Raw genomic sequence first — 20,536 nt, 5'->3', positions numbered from 1 at the left:
TTTCGTATGTTACCAATGTCAACTAATGTTATTTCATCTCTTGGCATGTAGTGGCGGTGACGCTTAAGAGAGATTAATTACAATTCTTTTTTTAACTCTTTTGATTTGTTCAGCAGTCCTTTTAGAAAACTATTGTACCGGAGTAAATTATTTCCTTATTCTTCTTGAATTCTCACATAAATTATATATATATATATATATATATATATATATATATATATGTGCTAGAAATTAAGAAATAAGAAAGATTTTTTTTTACTGATTCCTCTAAGAATACTAAATCTTCAATAATAAGAAACAACATTAATTATTGAAAGTACTAATTCCTTCATTAAATTTTCAATACTCCTCCTCAAATTAGAGTATGAATGCCCAGCTTGCCAAACTGGCCACTGAGATGACGTATGAATGATGACGAGAGAAAAGAGAAGACGAAAAATAATACTACCACACACACCGACAGCTCAAACACAAGTCAACAAAAACCTGTTGGAGACATGGCAAAGGCGAAGAGCATGCCGAAGACCCAAACAAGTCACAAATAGTATCGAAAAATCCTTAACAACATTTCAAATGCTAAGGAAATACTCCAAAATAGGGATCCGAACTTAAGAAGAGAAATTAGGCTGTCGGAGAAAAATTAGTACTACTGTTTTTAATTTCAATTTTAAAATACCAATTCCTACCACCAAACATAACATTAGTATTTTTTGGCTGACAATATCAAGTTCATTTAGGAGCTCAATTCATTGGGTTTTGAATCCTATTCATGATCCATAAAACAGCCAAAAGCTTTAGTTTAATCTGAGGACGGTAGCTACAGAATTAATGAGGACGACCTGGCCTCTATTTCTCTCAAGGGGTTATCAACACTCACATGTATCTTCAAATCTCATTCTTAAGACAAACTTCCACTGTTAACCACCATATATGGAGCTTAAGATAGCAGTAGGGCTCCTGGAAATATACATACATGTATATATATACTTATTAAATTGGCCACACACTAATAAAAATAGGAAAGCACCAAAAGAAAAAGAAAGGGAAAAGATGCTCAAAGGGGATATCAAGAGAGGTGAAATTACTGGAAGGTTTAAGACCATGTGGTTCTAATCAATCACAACTTACTATGCAACCAAGTTTTATTTTACTTTTTGATTGCATGATAATTTGTGATTAGTCGGGATCATATGATCTCGGACCATCAAGAAATCGCGTGATACCTTGTGAACAGAAGACAAAGCCAAAGCCTTTCCTATTAAAAGACAAATGTGACACATAGCAAAAAGCTGAATAAATGACATATAGCAAAAAACTGAACAAAGCTTACACATTTAAAGCATAACATTTGGTGATATGTTACACGGTACTTGATCATTGGTCTCACAACCTTGTAATAATTTATCCTTTCCTAATAATGCGTATTATATGCTTAAAACTTCTACTCATAAATTATTTGTGTTGTGCTGTGTTGGTGATTTATTTGGTTAGATAGAAGAGATAAGATATTAAATGAAATTTCGTCTTTCTGATTTGATTTGTATGGGCAGGGAAAAATACAGAAAAGAAAAAAAATAAAAAAAAATAAAAAGACAGAAATCTGCAAAATATATGAAAAAATCTCAGTTAAAGCCGACACAAAGATTTTTCTTAAATGGTAAGCACAACTGGACGAATCATTTTCTTGCAAGTATCATCACAATATGAGGCAATTGTTAGAGGCATTTGTCTTTTCTCTCATGACCTGTTATTCACATCTTAGAAACAGTGTCATTTAATCTGTTTCTCTCACATTGATGCTAACGTGAACATAATCAAACGATTCAAATTTGTTCATACTGCTGTTGAGGATATGTATGCCGGTCGTCAGTCTGCCTAATGAAACTACAGGTTCAACCGTAAGAAATTCGGTAACATAATCCGAGTTTTACTCGATCCGTGTGGGAGTACTTTGCACAAATCCAATAAATTAGTAGGGACAAAATCCGGAACACCCGGTTGAAAAAAAAAACAAAAACACAAGGAGCTTAATTAACTGCTGTTCAAATAACTTTCCTAGGATAACGTATTAGCAATTTAGTAGATTTTATGTATCTTTACAGAGTTAGCAGTTAGCACCCCACCCTTATTTAGACTCCAGTCAGCAATTAGCAGTTTTTTACATTTTATTCATCTAGAACGATGTTATTAGCACCCTTATTTAGACTCCTGTCAGCAATTAGTAGTTTTGTAGTTTTTATTCATCTTTAACAATGTTAGCACCCTTATTTAGACTCAAGTCAGCAATTAGAAGTTTGAAAATAATGGTAATTAACCACTTGAGGATTACAATTTATGAACCCATACAATTGAAAAATCATGGAGTTAAGATTTAACAATATATCAAGATACAGCATCTTATTGAAAAAAATTAAGAAAAGTCTTAAAAGTAGAAGAAAAATTCCCTCCCAAAAAGATCAGCATATATAAAAAAACAGAACAGTGAGAAAATTAAAATTTTCAAAAGAATGGATACTGAAAAAACAATAGTGCTAATCTCTGGCAGAAGAGTGATTGGTGTGTTTATTCAAAACAGCTCCAAGTCTGGTACCTAAAAATTTCCATCATTCACTAAATTAAGGGCGTTATTAAACCATATAACAAGGCCCTTGACATATATCGGAAAAACTGTTGTAAATATGGATAATCAAAACTCACTCTAATTCCAGCTAAGCCGGATGGACCAAGGTTTATGGACCACCTTCGCAAAAGTGCATATGTAGTTTGGATTTTGTGGCTTAGTGACTGAAATCAATGGCTCACAACGTTGTACTCCCAACTGTGTCTACATCTTGATTTGTCTTGGAGGGAAAGAGGTATCGTGTTTCCTACACGACGTTCTATTACATAATAATTTAGTTGTGAAAAAAGAAGTTGGTGGGCTTCAACAGACACTCAGGGTCGTCTTCAAGTCGATTGTGAGCCATGTTATTGCTAATTCTCCAGCTAGTTGACCATGGACGTAAGCTAAGTGCTGAACCACACAAGTAATTTGGTTACGGTTTGCTTTGTCACCTTATTACTCTCCATTTCCTTTGATTTCACTCTTGCAACTATCTTTGGTTCTCTGCATCATTTCAAGCTGACTCTGCATTAATGTACACAACTTCGTTGTGTGCTGTCCTAGGGTGTAACAGCTTGGTAGTGCCTTCAGAAAGATAAAAAAAAAAAAATGGTCTTACTTAGCTTCCTCATTGTTGAAAAACCCTAAATATAGACTACAAGCCCCAAACACTCAAGCATAGAGCATCGATTCCAAAATCCCTCGATAGTCCTTCATTAAAGGATCAATCAACCAAATTATATGACCTCATTATGGTACTGAATATCAGTTGTGTATGGCTGCTTAAACTAACGAATGTCCACTATACAACAAACTTCTGCTCGTGCAGATCTCACCGTCAAACAAACCTCAACTCAAAACAAAACCTAATTAGATGATTGAACTTACATTGTAATCTAAAACGAGAGAAGATTATGTACAAAAGATGGATTTTGTGTTTTTGACACTTCTCACTGTTTTATGGATTCTGGGCAAGTAGTTTTCCATACTAACCAAGCTGAATTTCAAAATTTCAGAACTTCAACTGTGATTGATTTTCAATCCCGAATGGTGAAGTTCGATTATAAATTAAATGTATTACTGCATACATTTGAAGCAGAAAAACAAAAACAAAAAACTACTACTTATTGAAGCTTTCAATGTGGAAGCTTTACTAAAACCAAAGCTTTTTACTATGCAAGTGAACTGGAGAAATGATAACCAAAATGGTGTATTTTCTCGTGTGATTCAACGAAGTTAGAAGACCACCAAAGCATTTAATCTACTCACCTTTCAAAGCGAAAGGTGGATGGTTCAAATCTCGTCGGGAGTATTGTGGGAGTTATTGGCCTGAGAAATATATATATAGTTAGAAGCTTATTAAAATTGGCTTAACAAACCTGGGCAAACTTGTTAAGGCTATATTTGGAAGGTAACTTAAATCTACCAATTAATTTTAAAGTCGGATAAAACTAAAATTTTCATCTTCTGTTTCAACTTTCAAGTAATTTGAAAGTCAAAGTAAGTACTTGGCAGGTCTACCTAAATTTTAGGATATATAAGAAGGAGAATATGGGTTTGCGGGGAGGGGACTTTAATTTCTTAATATTCACACCTTTCTGAGGCATTTCATCAAACACTGCACAAGCATGATAGTTTCTATTTATCTCTACAATAATGTGATACATAACCCAATTCAGAAAATAAATATATGTAGAATTTGCAAGTCTTACAAATGGATCAAAAGATACCCAAAAATCGCTTTCATGAAACCGTACAGCCTACGCAGCACTACAAATGCCCAACCAACTTGTTCGGTGCTACAAACCCAACTCGCTACTTGACCGCCCTCGTCTCCAATGAAAATTGTTTTAGGAGAGAATATTCTTTCTATAGTAATTTCTCAAAATAGAATATTCTTTCTATAGTTTTTTTTTGTTAAAAAAAAATGATGGGTACATTTTATTTGGAGGTGTTGGTTAGAGGAGGTATGTGCAAAAAAAGGCATTTGCAAAATTTATGGACCGAAAATGGATACTTTGAAACACCTTTCGTGTGATTTTCATGTTGCGACTAAGATTTGGAGAGGTTGTGCACTAAAGGATTGAAGTGTTTTCGCAATAGGGATGCGTATGGAGGGAACGGTGATTGAATTTAAGTTATGTTGGACTATATGAAATTTGGGGGTTAAACTTAAAATTGGTGGAATTGAATAAAATTTTAAAAGGACAGTTGGCTGGCTAAATATAAAAGTTTAATTAATACATTTTTTCTATTTTCATGAAACTTTAGAACTTAATATTTTAGGACCAAATTAACCTTTAAAATTCTTAGGTCTTTATTTTCTTTCTATTTGTATATATTAAACAATTAAAAAAACAAAAAAAAGAATGAAGATAATATATATGTGTATACAGACATGAAAGGAAATAATTTAAAATGGTAAACAAAGTTAAGTGTTAAAAGTTAAGTACTCTGTATTAATTATACCTTTTATGATTGGGTTTTCAACCAATAAGGAAAGCCACTCTGAAGTCGCTTAGTCCTCAAATTTTAATTTAATTTTATGAACTACTTTTCTCGAATTTCATTTATCCCAATTTCAAAATTCTAATACCAGATGGTAAAGATGTCCATAGTTCATTCATGGAATGGTTGGTATATTTGGAAGTCTTGTAAAGTGTTAGGAGAAGCTATTATTGGTTAAAGCCTTAGAGATCTTATTTTTTAAAAAAACCTATTCTTACATACAATGTAAAATCATCTTGGTTAAAGCCTTAGAGAGCTTATTTTCTTCATAACTTGAGAAAAAGTTATATGGATATTAAAAATTTATGGGTCAAGCCAAAATATGCTACCACTACTATTATTAATTTACATTCAGATTAAATTAAACATAGATGCTTATCATGCCTAATGGGACAGTGTTTTAATAATAAATTAATAAGGGGCATGTGTGATGATGATGCCTGATCTGAGATGTAAACATAATTTATTAAAATTATTTTTCTTATTATGCTTAACATAACTTTTTGGGTCACTTTCTGGACAGAATTGGAAATGGATTATAATAGGTTTATTTATTTATTTATTATTATTATTATTTTATGCAGTAGGTTTTTTATAATAGGCTGAAATAGGTTTTTTATGCAGTAGTTCTTCTTCAGATTTTGATTTTATCGGTTGGTCCTAGTTGTGTCATGCTTGGTAAGTTGGTCACTTGGTGATAGTTGTGAAATTATAATCAGAGTGATGAGACATTTGAACATCATCACCAAAGTAACGCCCAAATTTTTTCAACCATTGTGTATGGCATTGGTCATTTTCATTGTCGTGTCACTGTAAATAAATTTCAATGTGCCTTTCTGGTAAATTATTCAATTTGTGCCAATGACTACTTACATAAATGGCCAAATTTAATTCTTTACATAAGAAAATATAATTGACGCAAGTAAACCGGAAAACAATAAAGTTAAGAAGCACAAAATGTCTAAACGTTTTTTTAATAAAAAAAATTAAATGTAATTGAAAGTGATTATATTTACAATCTCTAAAGTATTGTATGTAATTTGGTGTTTATGGAACTAATTTAAATTTATGAATCAAAGCTCGATTGTAATATAAAAAATGAAGTCATTACTGCGGGCACAGAAAGTCTAAAAAATTACCCATCTTTCATTATAATCTTTTTAAATTTTGTGTACAATAATCATTTCTATTTATAGGTAAGTGGAAAAAAACTTGTCCCTAAATAATTTGAGATTTTTTTTACAAATATTCTTACTCTGCAAATACTTTACAATAAAGGAAAAAACTTGTATTTAAATAATACGAAAAAAAGTCAAATACAAATATGATAACAACTTCTTACTCCAATATAGTAAACATACCAAATTGTCAATAGTCCAATTGGTACAAACCTAGTTTGCTTAATTTTTTACAAAAAAATAATAATAGAAAAATAATAAAATAAAATTTAACCTTAGAGATTTTTTTTACAATTATTTTTACTTTGCAAATATTTTACAATAAAGAAAAAAACTTGTACTTAAAGAATACAAAGAAAGTCAAATACAAATATGGTAACAACTTGTTACTCAAATATAGTAACATTAACATACCAAATGGTCAATAGCTTAGCTGGTACAAACTTAATCTGCTTAATTTTTCAAAAATAAAATAAAAAATATTAATGTTAGAGACTTTTTTTTACTAAGTATTTTTAGTGTGCGAGTATTTTACAATAAAGGAAAAAACTTGTACTTAAAGAATACAAAAAAGGTCAAATACAAATATGGTAACAACTTGGTACTTAAATATAATAACATTAACGTACTAAATGAACAATAGTCCAACCGACATATATGAGCCTGCTTCATAAAATAGTTCTCAAGAATTCAAATATCATAAAACTATTTTTAAAGAATTACAAAAGACAATTATATAAATTTTTTTATAATTGAATTCTCATAAAATAATTTTTAAAAAATTAAACCAAACAAAACTTTTGTTACACTATTCTTGAAGTTAAAAATCAAACAGACCCTATATTTTTTGACCATCTAATTTAGTTGGTTTGGAGAGAGTCTATAATTGGTAACAGTGGGTATTTATTTTAATAAAAGGCAATTATTAGTACTAAAAGGGCAGTTGGTATGAGGCAAGCATGCGACATGATGCATGAACTACTTAATAAAATTGACTTTTATTTATTTAGTTATTTATTTTTCAAAATGAGGATTTTCCATTTGTTCTTATTAAAGTCCCTCGTGCTCATGTATGTCATGTGTGTTCCAATATATTGCATATTTAAACGGTTGTCATCAAATGGCCAATCTCCATCTCAATGTTTGACTTGCCGGTTCACTGCAATTTTTCGATATGTATCACATCATGTGTCATTCGTGTTTTCATTACTACCAATTCTCTCTCCACAACTAATATTTTACCGCAACTAATATTTTACCACATTTGTTCTTTTTTATTATTATTTTTTCATTGCGCACACATATTATGTGTGAACCGACTAACTATTGTGTAAAATACTAAAAGACCACGGACAGTTAATTTTTTGATTTTATTTATTTATTTATTTTTTTGAACTCTAATAATTGTAATAGAAAAAAGAAGAAGAAGAACAGAGAATTGGTTATAAGTGATTTATTTATTTTAAAGAGTTGAATAATGATGTCGGACTCTATTCATTCATTGAAATTACAATAAAAAGTGATAAGTTTTGTGTCAATTTATTTTTAATTAATAAAGAAGAGAATTGGTTTATAAGAGAAGCTTCTTTTTTTTCTTTCCAAAAAGTTGAACACGATGATGTTTTTGTCAAAGAGATCACAATGAAAATAAATAGCTGACTGACTAATGGATGTACACGCTTATCAGAATAATAGACGACTTATCTAAAATTGACATGTGGTCCAATTTTGTTAGCAGCGTATAATAAGATTTTAAAAGACAACGTCATTTATTAATGGGCACTTTTGTAATTTAAAATTAGGGATCAGAGGTGTTATTTACAAAAAAAAAAAGAAAAAAAGAAAAAAAAAAAATAATAATAAAAAAAAAAAGAAAAAAAAAAAATAGTAACCGAGGAAGAAGAGTATAGAAAGGTTAGAGTTGAGAGAAATACAGGTATTAGTGTAAAGTTTTTTTAGAAGATAACAAAACTAGAAGCATAAGGACCCAACCCGCAGTTTTAGGTGTGCAGCTCACGGTTTTTAGTATGCTCCACCAACCACTCACTTTTTCTGTATCACCAAAACTCACTCCTCATCCCCACAGGTTTCTGGTGCCTTTTTTTTTTTTTTTTTTAATTAATATATATAAATACACATACATAAAAGTTCCAAGGCAGGCCTTCTTTTTTCTCAGTTTTGACCTTACCATCCCACCCACCCACCCACCAATTGGTCAGCTTCTGGTTTTGGTGTAAGCTTTGTAAGTTTCCCTTCTCTTTTCCCTTAATTACCTGTTATACCCTTCTCAGTTCCACATTGTCCCACACCTCTTGGGCCCATCTGTCCCCTCCAGCCCCAAATCTAAGTCACCCTCAACTTATTAGGTTTTTTTATTAACAGAGGATGGACAGAACAGGGAAAAATCAAACCTAAGAAGTCTCTTTTGTTAGGCTCATAGTAATTGACAAATTCCTCTACCCTTTTGTAATTAGTTGTACTAATAGTTGATAATTCAAATTATATGTTCTGTTCAGCAGAAAAAAAAAAAAATAAAAAAAAATAAAATAAATTGGAAGGAAGGCCTAAGTGATGGATGACATCATCCTTGTATTTTCATTCTTTTATTCAGTTATATAAAACTGAAAAAAATAAGTTTATAATTTGTTATATTCATTAAGATAAAAGAAAAACTAAATTTTAACTATTTTTACAATTATATTCAATAATATTTATAATATTATAATTTATAGAGATAGTACTGTAATTTAAAATTTGTATAATTTTTAAAAAAATTTATTTTAAAATTTTTATAATAATACACTTATTTTCCCTTTTTTATTGTCCATTTTTTGGCTTCTATTTTCTTTCTTTTCTTTCCTTGTATCATTTCTATCGAATAAAAGAAATAAATTTTTTCTTTCCTATTTTTTCTCCGAACCTCTTTTTTGTTTTTTTCCTACTGCATTAAGAAAAGTATTGTTCTAGAACTTGTGATTAACATAAATTACATAACATGAATTTAATTAAAGTGGGCAACATACAACGCAGGGGCCCAAAAAGAGGGTAAAATAGTAAAAGGGCAAAAACAACCTGCCTAAAACCGGTTTCGTGCAAAAAAAGGCAAGAGTGGCTATCGACAATCCCGATGCGACAATCTCGATGCCACTCTGTACACTTGCCTTTCTTGACTCGTCTCCCCTCTTTTAAAACCCAACCCTAACCCCCCATTATTTTCCGTAGTTTCCCTTTTCTCTCTCTAAAAACTCTCTCTAAACTTTCTTCATCGTCCTCAGTACCTGCCTCGCAATGTCTTGCTACAAGGGCAAATATCATGGTAAATTCCCATCCAATTCCTGAATTTTCTTTAGGGTTTAAAATATTTGGCTGATCAAGTTCGATTTGTATGCTTATATCGTATAGAGTAATCTGTTATTTATTAGATGTGTTGATTTGGAGAACTCTTATTTTCCTTTTTTTTGTTTTCTTTCAGATCTGTATTATATGTTCGTTGTCTTTATTTATATGTATTTTTTTTTTTTGGGTAAGGTTCTTCTTTATTGATATGCAGGGGTTCAGTTGTAAAGATTTTTCTTGAGATCAAGTAAATAAGGACAAAATATCTCAACTGTTATATTGAATATATGAGTCGCGTGGATCTGTTCTTACGATCACGATTAATGATTAATGCCCTTGTCCTGTCATAAAAAATTTTAGTTGCGTTATTTAATTTATAGTTTCTCTGTTTACTGAACAGATTTATCTAGATCGTACTATCTGGTTTGTATGCTTGTGTTTTGGGGTTGATTTCTCATGTTATATTAGTTGTAACTAATTTGCGTCTTCAACTAAGAAATCTTAAATTTTGAGCTGGTTTAAGGTTAATAATTTTACACTAAATTCAATGTATATTGTAAGAATTAAGCAATATGGGAATATTATATGATCTCTGTCTCTTGGTTTTGGCTTTTAGTTCTTCAATTGATTTGTCAACACCGAGATCTTACTTATCGTCTTAATTTTTTTCTTCTTTTATTTTGTAATTTTTCACTCTAGATCAAATGATATGGTAACACCCAGATTCTACTTATCCACCAATTTTAAGATCTATATTTATAGATCAAATTATTTATGAACCCCCAGATCTTAATTTTTTGTTACTTTGATATTGTAATTTTCCACTCTGAATGTGAAATACTTTTGTTAATGTAGATTAGTTAGTCACAATGTGAATCTTTGTAGTAATTGGATAATACAGAAGAATTTTGAATGATCTTCAAATATATGCCTTGAATAAGACTATTTGGCAGTGATTATTAGATTAATTTGTTTCTCTTTTATTCATGAAATTCTCAAAAATTACCCTACTGGTTTCGTTCCTTTAGGCTTAAGGTTTTTTAGTTGTAATTATATGGGTACTTGTTTCGTTCCTCTTGGTTTTGGCATTTTAAATAATTGTTTGTTGCAGAATGTTCTAGAAGTTCTCCTGTTTGTTTCTTAATCTCAGTCCCATTTATGTTAAATATTAAGGAAAAAATTGGCTTTTCTCAAGCAATACATTCTCCTTGTCTGTTACTGTATCTGGTTTATTAATCTTATGGTCTTAGCTCAAATTCTTATTTGTGAATGTCTATTTATGTGTTTATTTTGCTCTCTGGTTAAAGTATAATCAACTCTTTTCCATTTGCAGATGAGCTCATTGCCAATGCTACCTACATTGGTACTCCTGGAAAGGGTATCCTTGCTGCCGACGAGTCAACTGGCACAATTGGCAAGCGCCTTTCCAGCATCAATGTTGAGAATGTTGAGTCCAACAGGCGGGCCCTTCGTGAGCTCCTTTTCTGCACCCCTGGTGCTCTTCAATACCTCAGTGGAGTAATCCTCTTTGAGGAAACACTCTACCAGAAGACTGCTGCAGGTATCTTATGACAAATCTATATGACACTCTACCAGGCTCACTTATTGAAGTTGTTAATTAGGCATATATAGAACGGTCTTCATGCATTCTAAACATCCAGTTCTATCTTCAAAATTTTGATATTGTTGTTATTTTTTAATTATATTTTTCTCCTTAACATTTAATATGTCTTTACTAATGAAAATTCATATTGTTATTGTGCTGTGCTGTGCAGGCAAGCCCTTTGTTGATGTCCTGAAGGAAGGTGGTGTCCTTCCTGGTATCAAGGTCGACAAGGGCACTGTTGAGCTTGCTGGAACTAATGGTGAGACAACCACCCAAGGTCTTGATGGCCTTGCCCAGCGCTGCCAAAAGTACTATGAGGCTGGTGCTAGGTTTGCTAAATGGCGTGCTGTGCTCAAGATTGGCCCCAACGAGCCATCTCAGCTGGCTATCAATGAAAATGCCAATGGTTTGGCTCGTTATGCCATCATCTGCCAGGAGAATGGCCTTGTCCCAATTGTGGAGCCTGAGATCTTGGTGGATGGCCCCCATGACATTAAGAAGTGTGCTGATGTCACAGAACGTGTTCTTGCTGCATGCTACAAGGCACTCAATGACCACCATGTCTTGCTCGAAGGAACTCTATTGAAGCCCAACATGGTAACCCCTGGATCAGATTCTGCCAAGGTTGCACCAGAGGTTGTAGCTGAATATACAGTTCGTGCCCTTCAGAGGACAATGCCTTGTGCAGTTCCTGCTGTGGTGTTCTTGTCTGGTGGTCAGAGTGAGGAACAGGCTACCATTCACCTCAATGCCATGAACAAGCTGAAGGGAAAGAAGCCATGGACTCTCACCTTCTCTTTCGGACGTGCTCTTCAGCAGAGCACCCTCAAGGCATGGGCAGGAAAGGAGGAAAATGTGAAGAAGGCTCAGGCTGCATTCCTTACCAGGTGCAAGGCTAACTCAGAGGCAACCCTTGGAACTTACCAGGGCAGTGGTACACTGAGTGAGGGTGCATCAGAGAGCCTCCACGTCAAGGACTACAAGTACTAATCAATGTTATGGTTTTCACCAAGTCTCTGTTTTTTTGTTGTTCAGAACAAGAGTATATGGAAGTATGGTATGTGGCTACCAAGAGTGTTTTTCTCGGGCATAGGGTTAGGCTCCTCTCAATTTTCTTTCTGATCTAAGGTATAATATAGATTGGTGGCATAATAAGCTTGAGGAACGTGGTTTTTAAATTGGTGATTTGTCCTTCTATTATTTCAGAATCTTAAATGTTTTTATTTGAAACGGTTATTAATGATTGAAATGTATCCTATCTTTTACTTCTTCATTGTGGTGTTGTGTTGATTTATTAGGTGTTGTGCTTCACCATCCAAAGTGATCATAAGAAAACGATTTGCATAGATTTTTCTAGTGCTTGTTTCTATTGAATCACTCCGCACAAATTTACAATCTGTGCAGGGTGCTCTTATGACGATGACTGCCCCCAAATTTCTTATTGGTGGTATAATTGTACCTCTCGATTATTAATTATTCAAGAAGGTTCCTCCCCTCTCCTAGAACATTCAATCTATGCAGAGTCTCTTTTGATTTTTCTTCGTTGCCGGTTAAATTGATTTTTATCTGTGGATTGTCTAATTTTCATGGCTGTAATGGTTCGACTGGTAGTAGAACTTGATAACAAATTGGTTTTATATTCCGAAAAAGAAAATTGATTTGAAAAGCTTTTAGGCTGTGTAGGAAATTGATTTGAAAAGGCTTTTGGACTGTGTTTGGCTGCATTAAATTGGAAGCTTAAAATTGGAGATAATTTTCGTTCATTTTTGCAAGTTACTTTTATTTAATTTCACAAATTTCAATTTTAAAGCACAGAACACAGCCTTAGGTACTATTAGATTGTTTGGATTGTAATATATTTTCAGGAACTTTTATGACTCTTAATAGATCAATGCTATGCTCCCCCACTTTTATGACAAGCAAACTTTCCACATCTAGTACAGGAATATTTTTGTGTACTTATTAATATTTTATATTTTTGTTATACTTTATTACTATATAGAAACTTTTCAAAATTACAAAAAAGAAAAGAAAAAGTAAATAACAATAATAATATATAATACAAAAACAAAAAACCTTTCAGCTGTTAACTGGTCGTGAAAGGCAAGCAAGGGTTATGGGCTTCTGTATCAGTTTTACATTGACAGCAAGAATCACTAGCCCAATTTTAGGCCCAAATATGACTTTTCCTATATACTGGCAATGTTTAGCAATCTCCAATTCTCGATTTGATTATGTTGGAGTAAGAATTTAAAATAAAAAATATATAATTAATGTCAACTAATTCTTTCGCTCTACTGATTAATTGAACCAGTAGAACAAGTCAATCCAAGAGTTAATAAAAATTTTACCCCGTCACTAACCAAAATTATATTCTGGAGTCCAATCCATCCCAAACTTGGTGGTTAAACTCTGCGAAAAAATAGCTAGAATGATAAAAAGTTTAACACCTCTCATTCTTATTAGTTTTTCATATTGAAAAAGAAAAAATTCAAAATGAAAAAGGTCGTTTTATATAACACAACTGTAAACACTCATAGAACATATTTATTCCGAAGATGCAACACCATTAGGTAGGGATCGAACACGTTTTTCATCTCTGTTGCATTCCCAATCTGCAACATTTTCGATCTAAAGACTGGATTTAACAGTATTTTATAGTGTTGGATGATCAAAATATTTTATTCAAAAAAAGTAGAGCAAGAGTTGTTTCGAAATCCTCCATTAATACTGATTTGTTCCCCCCTAGGAGATTGTTTGATTTGTTCCCCTTAGGTGCAATGTCCTTTGAACCACCTGGGATTCTGATAATAGAAGGGGGGATCCATGGCATCTATTTCTGGCAAAACCTACTGTAGACAAGGCATAAAGCCTGGGTTTCCAGTTTGGGACTCTGGGAAAACTTGAGTTAGAGGAAAAAGGCAATGCCAATGCCTCAGTTACTTGTCAAATCCTTGTCATCACCATCTCCAAATGTCTCCTCCTACTAAAATACTACTGTATTATTTAATTTTAGATTTCCAAAATTGTTAGTTAACTTTGACTTATTCTAATGGACTTGAACTGACAATAAACGCTTCTGGTATATTGGCCTTGGGCCAAGCAAAGCTGGCCTCAGATCTATCAGGTTTCATGGAAGAAGGAAAAAAGGAGAAGATGAAAAAAGCTGATAAAAAAAAAGCCCTCAGTACTTCACTGTCATTAATGCACTGTAATGTCTCACCATTGTTTTGGCTGCCTCTTCCAGAGTGGGAAGCTTCTTTACTCCTTCCAAAGTTCTGCAAACTCAGTGTAGTATCCATAATACATACATACATACATACATACATACATATATATATATATATATATATATATATATATATATGTATATAAGACACATGCACCCACAACTCATAGTCATGTTTCATATAATTCACAATAGATTATGAGTATGCAACTAGCTGTTTCTGCCCACATGCACGAAGGATAGAATTCCAAACTTCCCTTTTATTAGAAAGTTACAAAAAGATGATCTATCTCCTTCTCTTTTATTAAACAAGAATTGGATGTTGATATTCTAATCAATTTGAGATCAGTTTTGAAGCCATCCCTTTTTTTTCTTTTTTTTTTTCTTTTTCAAGAAAGAAAAAGACTGACATATTTATCAATAGTTTCTTTGTAATATTCATGGTGAAAACTTGAAAGAAAAATCGTTTTATTCATTTTTACTGAATCATTCTCTTAAATTCTAGTTTCTTGGATTATATTGTTTGGATTTTTGTTTAGAATAAAAAGATCGTTAAATGAATATAATATAGCAGACACTTGTAGAATATGCAAGATATATATATATATATATATATCAAGAAAAATGTAGTCTTAATTTAAATTGTCAACAAGATTCCAAATTGGACAATCCAGTTGGTTGAAAAAAATCCTTCTAGATTGTCAACAAAATAACTTTTGACTGGAACAATCTTGCTGTTAAGAAAGAATCAATTTAATTTATCAATCAACACGCTTAACAATCTCTTGAGAAGGAGAAAAAGAGAGGAAGAGAAATTCAATTTGATCACTTGTTCAACATGGCTTCATAATGCCTCACATGATACTTCTAGTCTCCTCATTATTTATAACTCCCAATCATTTTCCACAGCCATCCAATTTCTTACCTTAAATTAAATTCTTCAAGACTTGAAATATTCTAGAACATTCTAAATTTTAAGTAATTGTAAGCAAACAATTCCTAACACATACAATAAACTATAAATTCCAATATATATATATATATATATATTCTTTTTTTAACCAACTATAAATACCAATTAAGCAGACAATTGTTATCTATAATCATACTAGCTATGACATATATATCACTTCAAATATGACCCATAATATATAAGTTTACTTTCCAAAACTAGCATCCCTATACCAAGCACACCGATTTTAATCTAGACTAGCGATTTCAGTGTATTTTGGCCTACTCCTCATTCACTAGTGTTATGTGCCAATCTGTTTAGTAAATAAAGCTGAAAATGTAGTTCACCTTAGAGAAGAACTAAGAATCCCATACCAAAGTACACTGCAGATTCATCCTCATTGACTGTAAGTAGGAAAACTTTGTCTTAAAAGAACAACATCTGGACTTGTATCGATGTTCTCATGTTATATATATATATCTATAATATTCGAACAGTGGATGTTCTCATATTTAAAATTAAAAAAATATTGGTCCTATTGTATTGTTCCGAAATCTGAGAGAGAAGTGATGTTCTCATATTTGAAATAATTACTAGACTATTGGACGTCATTGCCTTGTTATGAAATCTGAGAAATAAGTGAAGAGCTATTTCATGATATAAACCTTTCTAATACTATGTTTGGAAGCACCCAAACTAGATTTGGAATTGAAATTTAGTTTAATATTTTTTAAAAAAAATCGGTGCTCTCAAATGCGAAGTTTATTTAGGATTTGTTATAGCAATTAATGTTCTAAACAATCTCATAATTGATGATCTAAATTAATTATAACAAGTATTTTTTAACTTACAATAAAGCTCTAAGTTTCACCTCCTCAATTCTTCCCTCACCCCACCCTCCCACAAGATGAAAATGCAAATCCTGGTACTTCATTCCATGCTCATGCATATTATTCTGGTTGCCCTAAAATGAACTTATAAATAAAAGAACAACAACGTCCAAGCCTTTTCCTACTTATTTGGGATCGCTATATGAATAATATATTTCTATTCTGCTCTTTTTAAGGTCATAACTTCAATCAATACACATCTTATTATATATCTTTATTTACTAATCCTGTCCACGTTAACTTGGTGTTCCTCTTCTTATAGTACTATCCTCAATGTGGACTATCTCATTTTTCCTAACCGACGCACTTAAACGTCTTCTTTGTACATTTTCGAACTATCTTAACCAATTTTCTCTTCAATTGGTGCTACTCCAACCATTAGGCTTTCAAATCAAATAAGACAACTCAAAAAAAAAATTGAAAAAAAAAATACAGAAGCAAGCTAGAAATGTAAGAAGTACCACAATTAATTACACCAATTAATTGCATGCACAAAGGTTGATTTTACACAAAAAGAAGAAGCATACAAAAGAAAGGATGCAAATCAACAATATTTAAGAGCAGTAGTACAACTACCATTTCCTATTAAACTCAACAATAAACACCCATTTATGTTGTGTCCATCATCTAGGAATCATAAAACATCAATTCCTATACATGAACCCCAGTTAGCTACTTGCATAAACACATTACTTCAATCTCATATCTTGAGCACTGTCAGAAATCTTACCTCCCAAGAAAGTCAACAACTTTGTCTTCCCATTAATCCCTCAACAAATTGCATGTCATGTGGTTCTTTAATCAAGTACTTAATGGTTCTTTCCCTTGCTGTGCTTCAAACCATAATTCTCCCATAAATTCCCACCATCACCCATCAAGAGCCTAAAGCAGCTATCATGCATGGCATTGCCAGTATTCGAGTTAGGCGGCGAAGCACTTTCATTGGTTGCAAATCGCGTCGTCTGTGGCCCTTCTTGTTCATTGATTTCACAGTAGGCTCCTCCTTGATTGTATATAAGTTCATGGTTAGGAAAGTAACAACAGTTTCTGGAATTCTCTTTGCGTTTCTTGTTGCACTCTTTGGTGGTTTTCCTTAGATAACTGTTGATGCTATCCCACTTGTCTTTGCACATCAAAGCACTCCTATCATACCCCAAATAAGCCATCTTTGCTGCTATTTCCTCCCAAAGGATCTCTTCTATACACCCACTTTGTTGAAACCTTGATTCCATCAGATCTCTCAATTGCATTAGTTTTGTAATCTCACATTCTGGCCAGCTATGATCAGCATTCACAATGTTAGTGATTGTTTCACTTCCATTCTCATTAATATTCTGGTTATCTTTAAGGCTCCGAAGCTCGGCCTCCAATAGGTCTTTCCCTGTTAACTTCTGCAAGGCCTCCATTAAAGCCGCGTCGCGAGCTTCAATCCAGGCTCTCTCATTAGCCCAGAACTTGTGCTCTCTGTCAATCCTAACTGCCTCTTTTTTCCTCCATTCTTCCTCTCTCATTAACCTCTCCTCTTCCTTTCTTTCGATACTCTTCATCATTTTCTCCAACCAATCCTCTTGTTTCTCCATTAGCTTCCTCATCTGCGCGTCAATGAAGTCGCTAATCTTCGCCTTCCAGCTCCTTTTACCTCTTCTCATCTTCCTCTTTTCCGTCAAATCAATGTCCTTTAACGCGGCAGCATTGTTAGCATCATTGTCATCGGAGTAAGAGGAATTGAATTCGGAGGAGCTAGAGAGGCTAAGGCTTTCAGTGAGCTTTGGAGCTTGAAATGCTTCTTGATTAGAGATTGTGGTGGTGGTACTTGCATTATGAAATCGAAAACTACTGTTACCGACGAGATGGGTGTCTGAGACTGAGGATGGATTGCTAGTTTCACCGTAGAGAGCTTCAAGCTGCCGGAAGAATCTATAATGCTTTCCATCTTGTCTCCCAGCCTTTCCATCCTTGGTTTTCTTGTAGTATTTGTACAGGTTCTCAAACTTCTCTCTGCATTTCTTCCCACTCCTTTGATACCCATGTTCTTCATACATTATCCTGTAGATATGAAAATGAATCAGAAGAAAATTGAGGACAATAAATTGCCTAGTGAAGTGACACAAGTTAGGGCTGCTGTTATGTGTGAAAATGGTTTGAAGTTAGCTAGCTAGGCACCCTAGAATTTGTGCCTTATAATCCCAAAGTCAATTCAAATCCTTAATTAAATACTAATTTAATGAAACTGTATATCATCTTTGCAAATGATTATGCAGTGTTTTTCACCCAAAAAAAAGAGGGAGGGAGGAAGAGAGAGAAAAACACTGCATAATCACTTATACAGTTTCTTGAATTAATGCAGTATTAATCAAATATCTAAGTAGCATTCCTATTTGGCGGGTAGAGAGTTCTTTTACATCTAATTAGGCGGAGCTATATCATGACTAAATGATGATGCCTGTAAAGATGTGAGTGTGTTTGTAGTATAGAAGTTGCCAGAAATTTCTGTAACAACATGATCGGAAGATGAAATAAAGAAGAAAATAGCACCAGAAAATCTTTAACTGAACTTCAAAGTTGCATCATTTTCTAAAACAAAATTTGGAAAAAAAAAACATAAATTGGTTGAAGTGAAGTTCAGAAAACCAAGGAGAAACACAGTGAACACTAAAATTTCTAAAACTAAGCCAAATGGATGTGAACAAACTAATAAGTATATCCTTAATCACAACATATAATTTTTGGCTGATGGGAAGAAGATTGGTAAAATGAGTTAAAGTTAGTAGATAAAAAGTATTTCAAAACCTAAACCTTGATCATACTCGAGAGAGAGAGAGAGGGGGGATATGATATTAATTTGACTAACAATTAATAAATACCTAGAAACTTCATCCCACAAGGGACCCTTCTGATTAGCCTCTTTGAACTTGGAATCAAGGTTGGATCTGATCTCAAGAAGTGTGAGTGTCTCTTGTCTAGGCCACCTTCCAGTCCCACCATCTCCTCCCAGACCACCACCCTCCATATTCTCTAACCCATTCAAAGTACTATTAGTAGATGTAGTGGTGGTAGTAGTTGACTCCGACCGAAACTGATCACGAAGCACCACCGGAGGGACGACCATTTCACGACCCACCTGACGACCCGGACCCATCATCACCATCTCATACTGTTGTGCTTGTGTCAGATTTCGATGGCCTGAGAAGAGCTCCCCGGTTGATTGGATTGCCGGAAAATTTGCTGGCCTCCCGTCTGTGAACTGCCTGAAATCCGCCATTCCATACTGGTCTTCCATTTCCATGGATTTTTATATAATATATATATTTCTCACCGATAAAGCCTGCCTTTAGAGAGAGAGAGATAGGGATAGTATGGTGTGAGAGAAAGGGGGTGGGGGGGGGGGGGGGGCAACGGTGAAAGGAGCGGCAGATTCGGATCGTGTCGTCCACGAAAAAGCTTTGAATTTAAGCAGAGGTGAGAGGACCCATGTCTCTCTCTTTCGACTAGTGTAAATAAAGATCTCTTTCTCTCTCTATATGTATATTATGTATATACTACTACTATCATTCATCCATCAAGTCCCGGTTTCTCTCTCTATGTATTGCTCGTTTGCGACAGTGGACGGTGGAGGGAGAGGAGGAACAAACAAACTATTTGCCAATAAAGAGAGGACAAGTGTCGTAACATGATTGCTTTAGTGGGGTACAGACGAGCTGTGATTCACTGCCTCCTTTCTTGCTTACGCTTCTACAGTGCTTAGGATCCTGCCTTTTGACTGTTCGTTCTCTCTCTCTATGTATGTACATGTGTGTGTATATATACACACACGCACAAGATATATAAGCGACAACTGAAACCATCTCTTTATCTCTCTCTCTACCAAGTCAGCTTAATTGTGACAAGGTGTCTGTACTGTAGAGGAATTCAAATTCAGATATTGTTGGCTTCTTCTTAGTCCTGTCTCTTCAATTAAATTCAATACAATATATATGCATTAATTCCACTAGCTAGCTTGTTTGTGTATTATTGAGTTATATCAGCATCAATGCATCATTAGTATTAGTAACACAATCATAAGCTTACTAACACTAACTAACTTATTAATTCTTCTTCAAAATCATTTATTTTAGCCTATCAATCTTAATTATATAATTACAAAAAGAGTCAAGGTACGCCCAAATACTAAGCAAGCCCACACTATATGTAGATAATTAACAAATAATAATACTAATTAAAGCTCTTTGATCTCT

The 20,536-nt window shown here is 33.4% G+C and overlaps 2 protein-coding genes across 2 annotated transcripts; one reads left to right on the top strand and one right to left on the bottom strand.

Annotated features, from left to right (window-relative positions):
* The first annotated feature begins 9,444 nt into the window (after positions 1-9,444).
* Positions 9,445-12,503, top strand: LOC132293319 (fructose-bisphosphate aldolase 1, cytoplasmic). Its single transcript, XM_059790759.1, has 3 exons — positions 9,445-9,604; positions 10,958-11,185; positions 11,400-12,503. The coding sequence occupies exons 1-3, from the start codon at positions 9,577-9,579 to the stop codon at positions 12,218-12,220; spliced, it is 1,077 nt and encodes a 358-aa protein (XP_059646742.1). The 5' UTR covers positions 9,445-9,576; the 3' UTR covers positions 12,221-12,503.
* A 4,073-nt stretch (positions 12,504-16,576) lies between these two features.
* On the bottom strand, positions 16,577-19,691 carry LOC132293318 (trihelix transcription factor PTL-like). The gene is made up of 2 exons (XM_059790758.1): positions 19,166-19,691; positions 16,577-18,347 (listed from the first exon to the last, which is right to left on the bottom strand). The coding sequence occupies exons 1-2, from the start codon at positions 19,585-19,587 to the stop codon at positions 17,111-17,113; spliced, it is 1,659 nt and encodes a 552-aa protein (XP_059646741.1). The 5' UTR covers positions 19,588-19,691; the 3' UTR covers positions 16,577-17,110.
* Between the last annotated feature and the right edge of the window lie 845 nt (positions 19,692-20,536).

This window comes from Cornus florida, unplaced genomic scaffold (genome assembly GCF_030987335.1).
Source record: "Cornus florida cultivar Cherokee Brave unplaced genomic scaffold, ASM3098733v1 CherokeeBrave_3.0.0_Hap2_Chr02, whole genome shotgun sequence".
Taxonomy (NCBI): Eukaryota; Viridiplantae; Streptophyta; class Magnoliopsida; order Cornales; family Cornaceae; genus Cornus; species Cornus florida.
The sequence above is the reverse complement of the archived record's forward strand: the minus strand, read 5'-3'. Positions and strand labels throughout refer to the sequence as shown.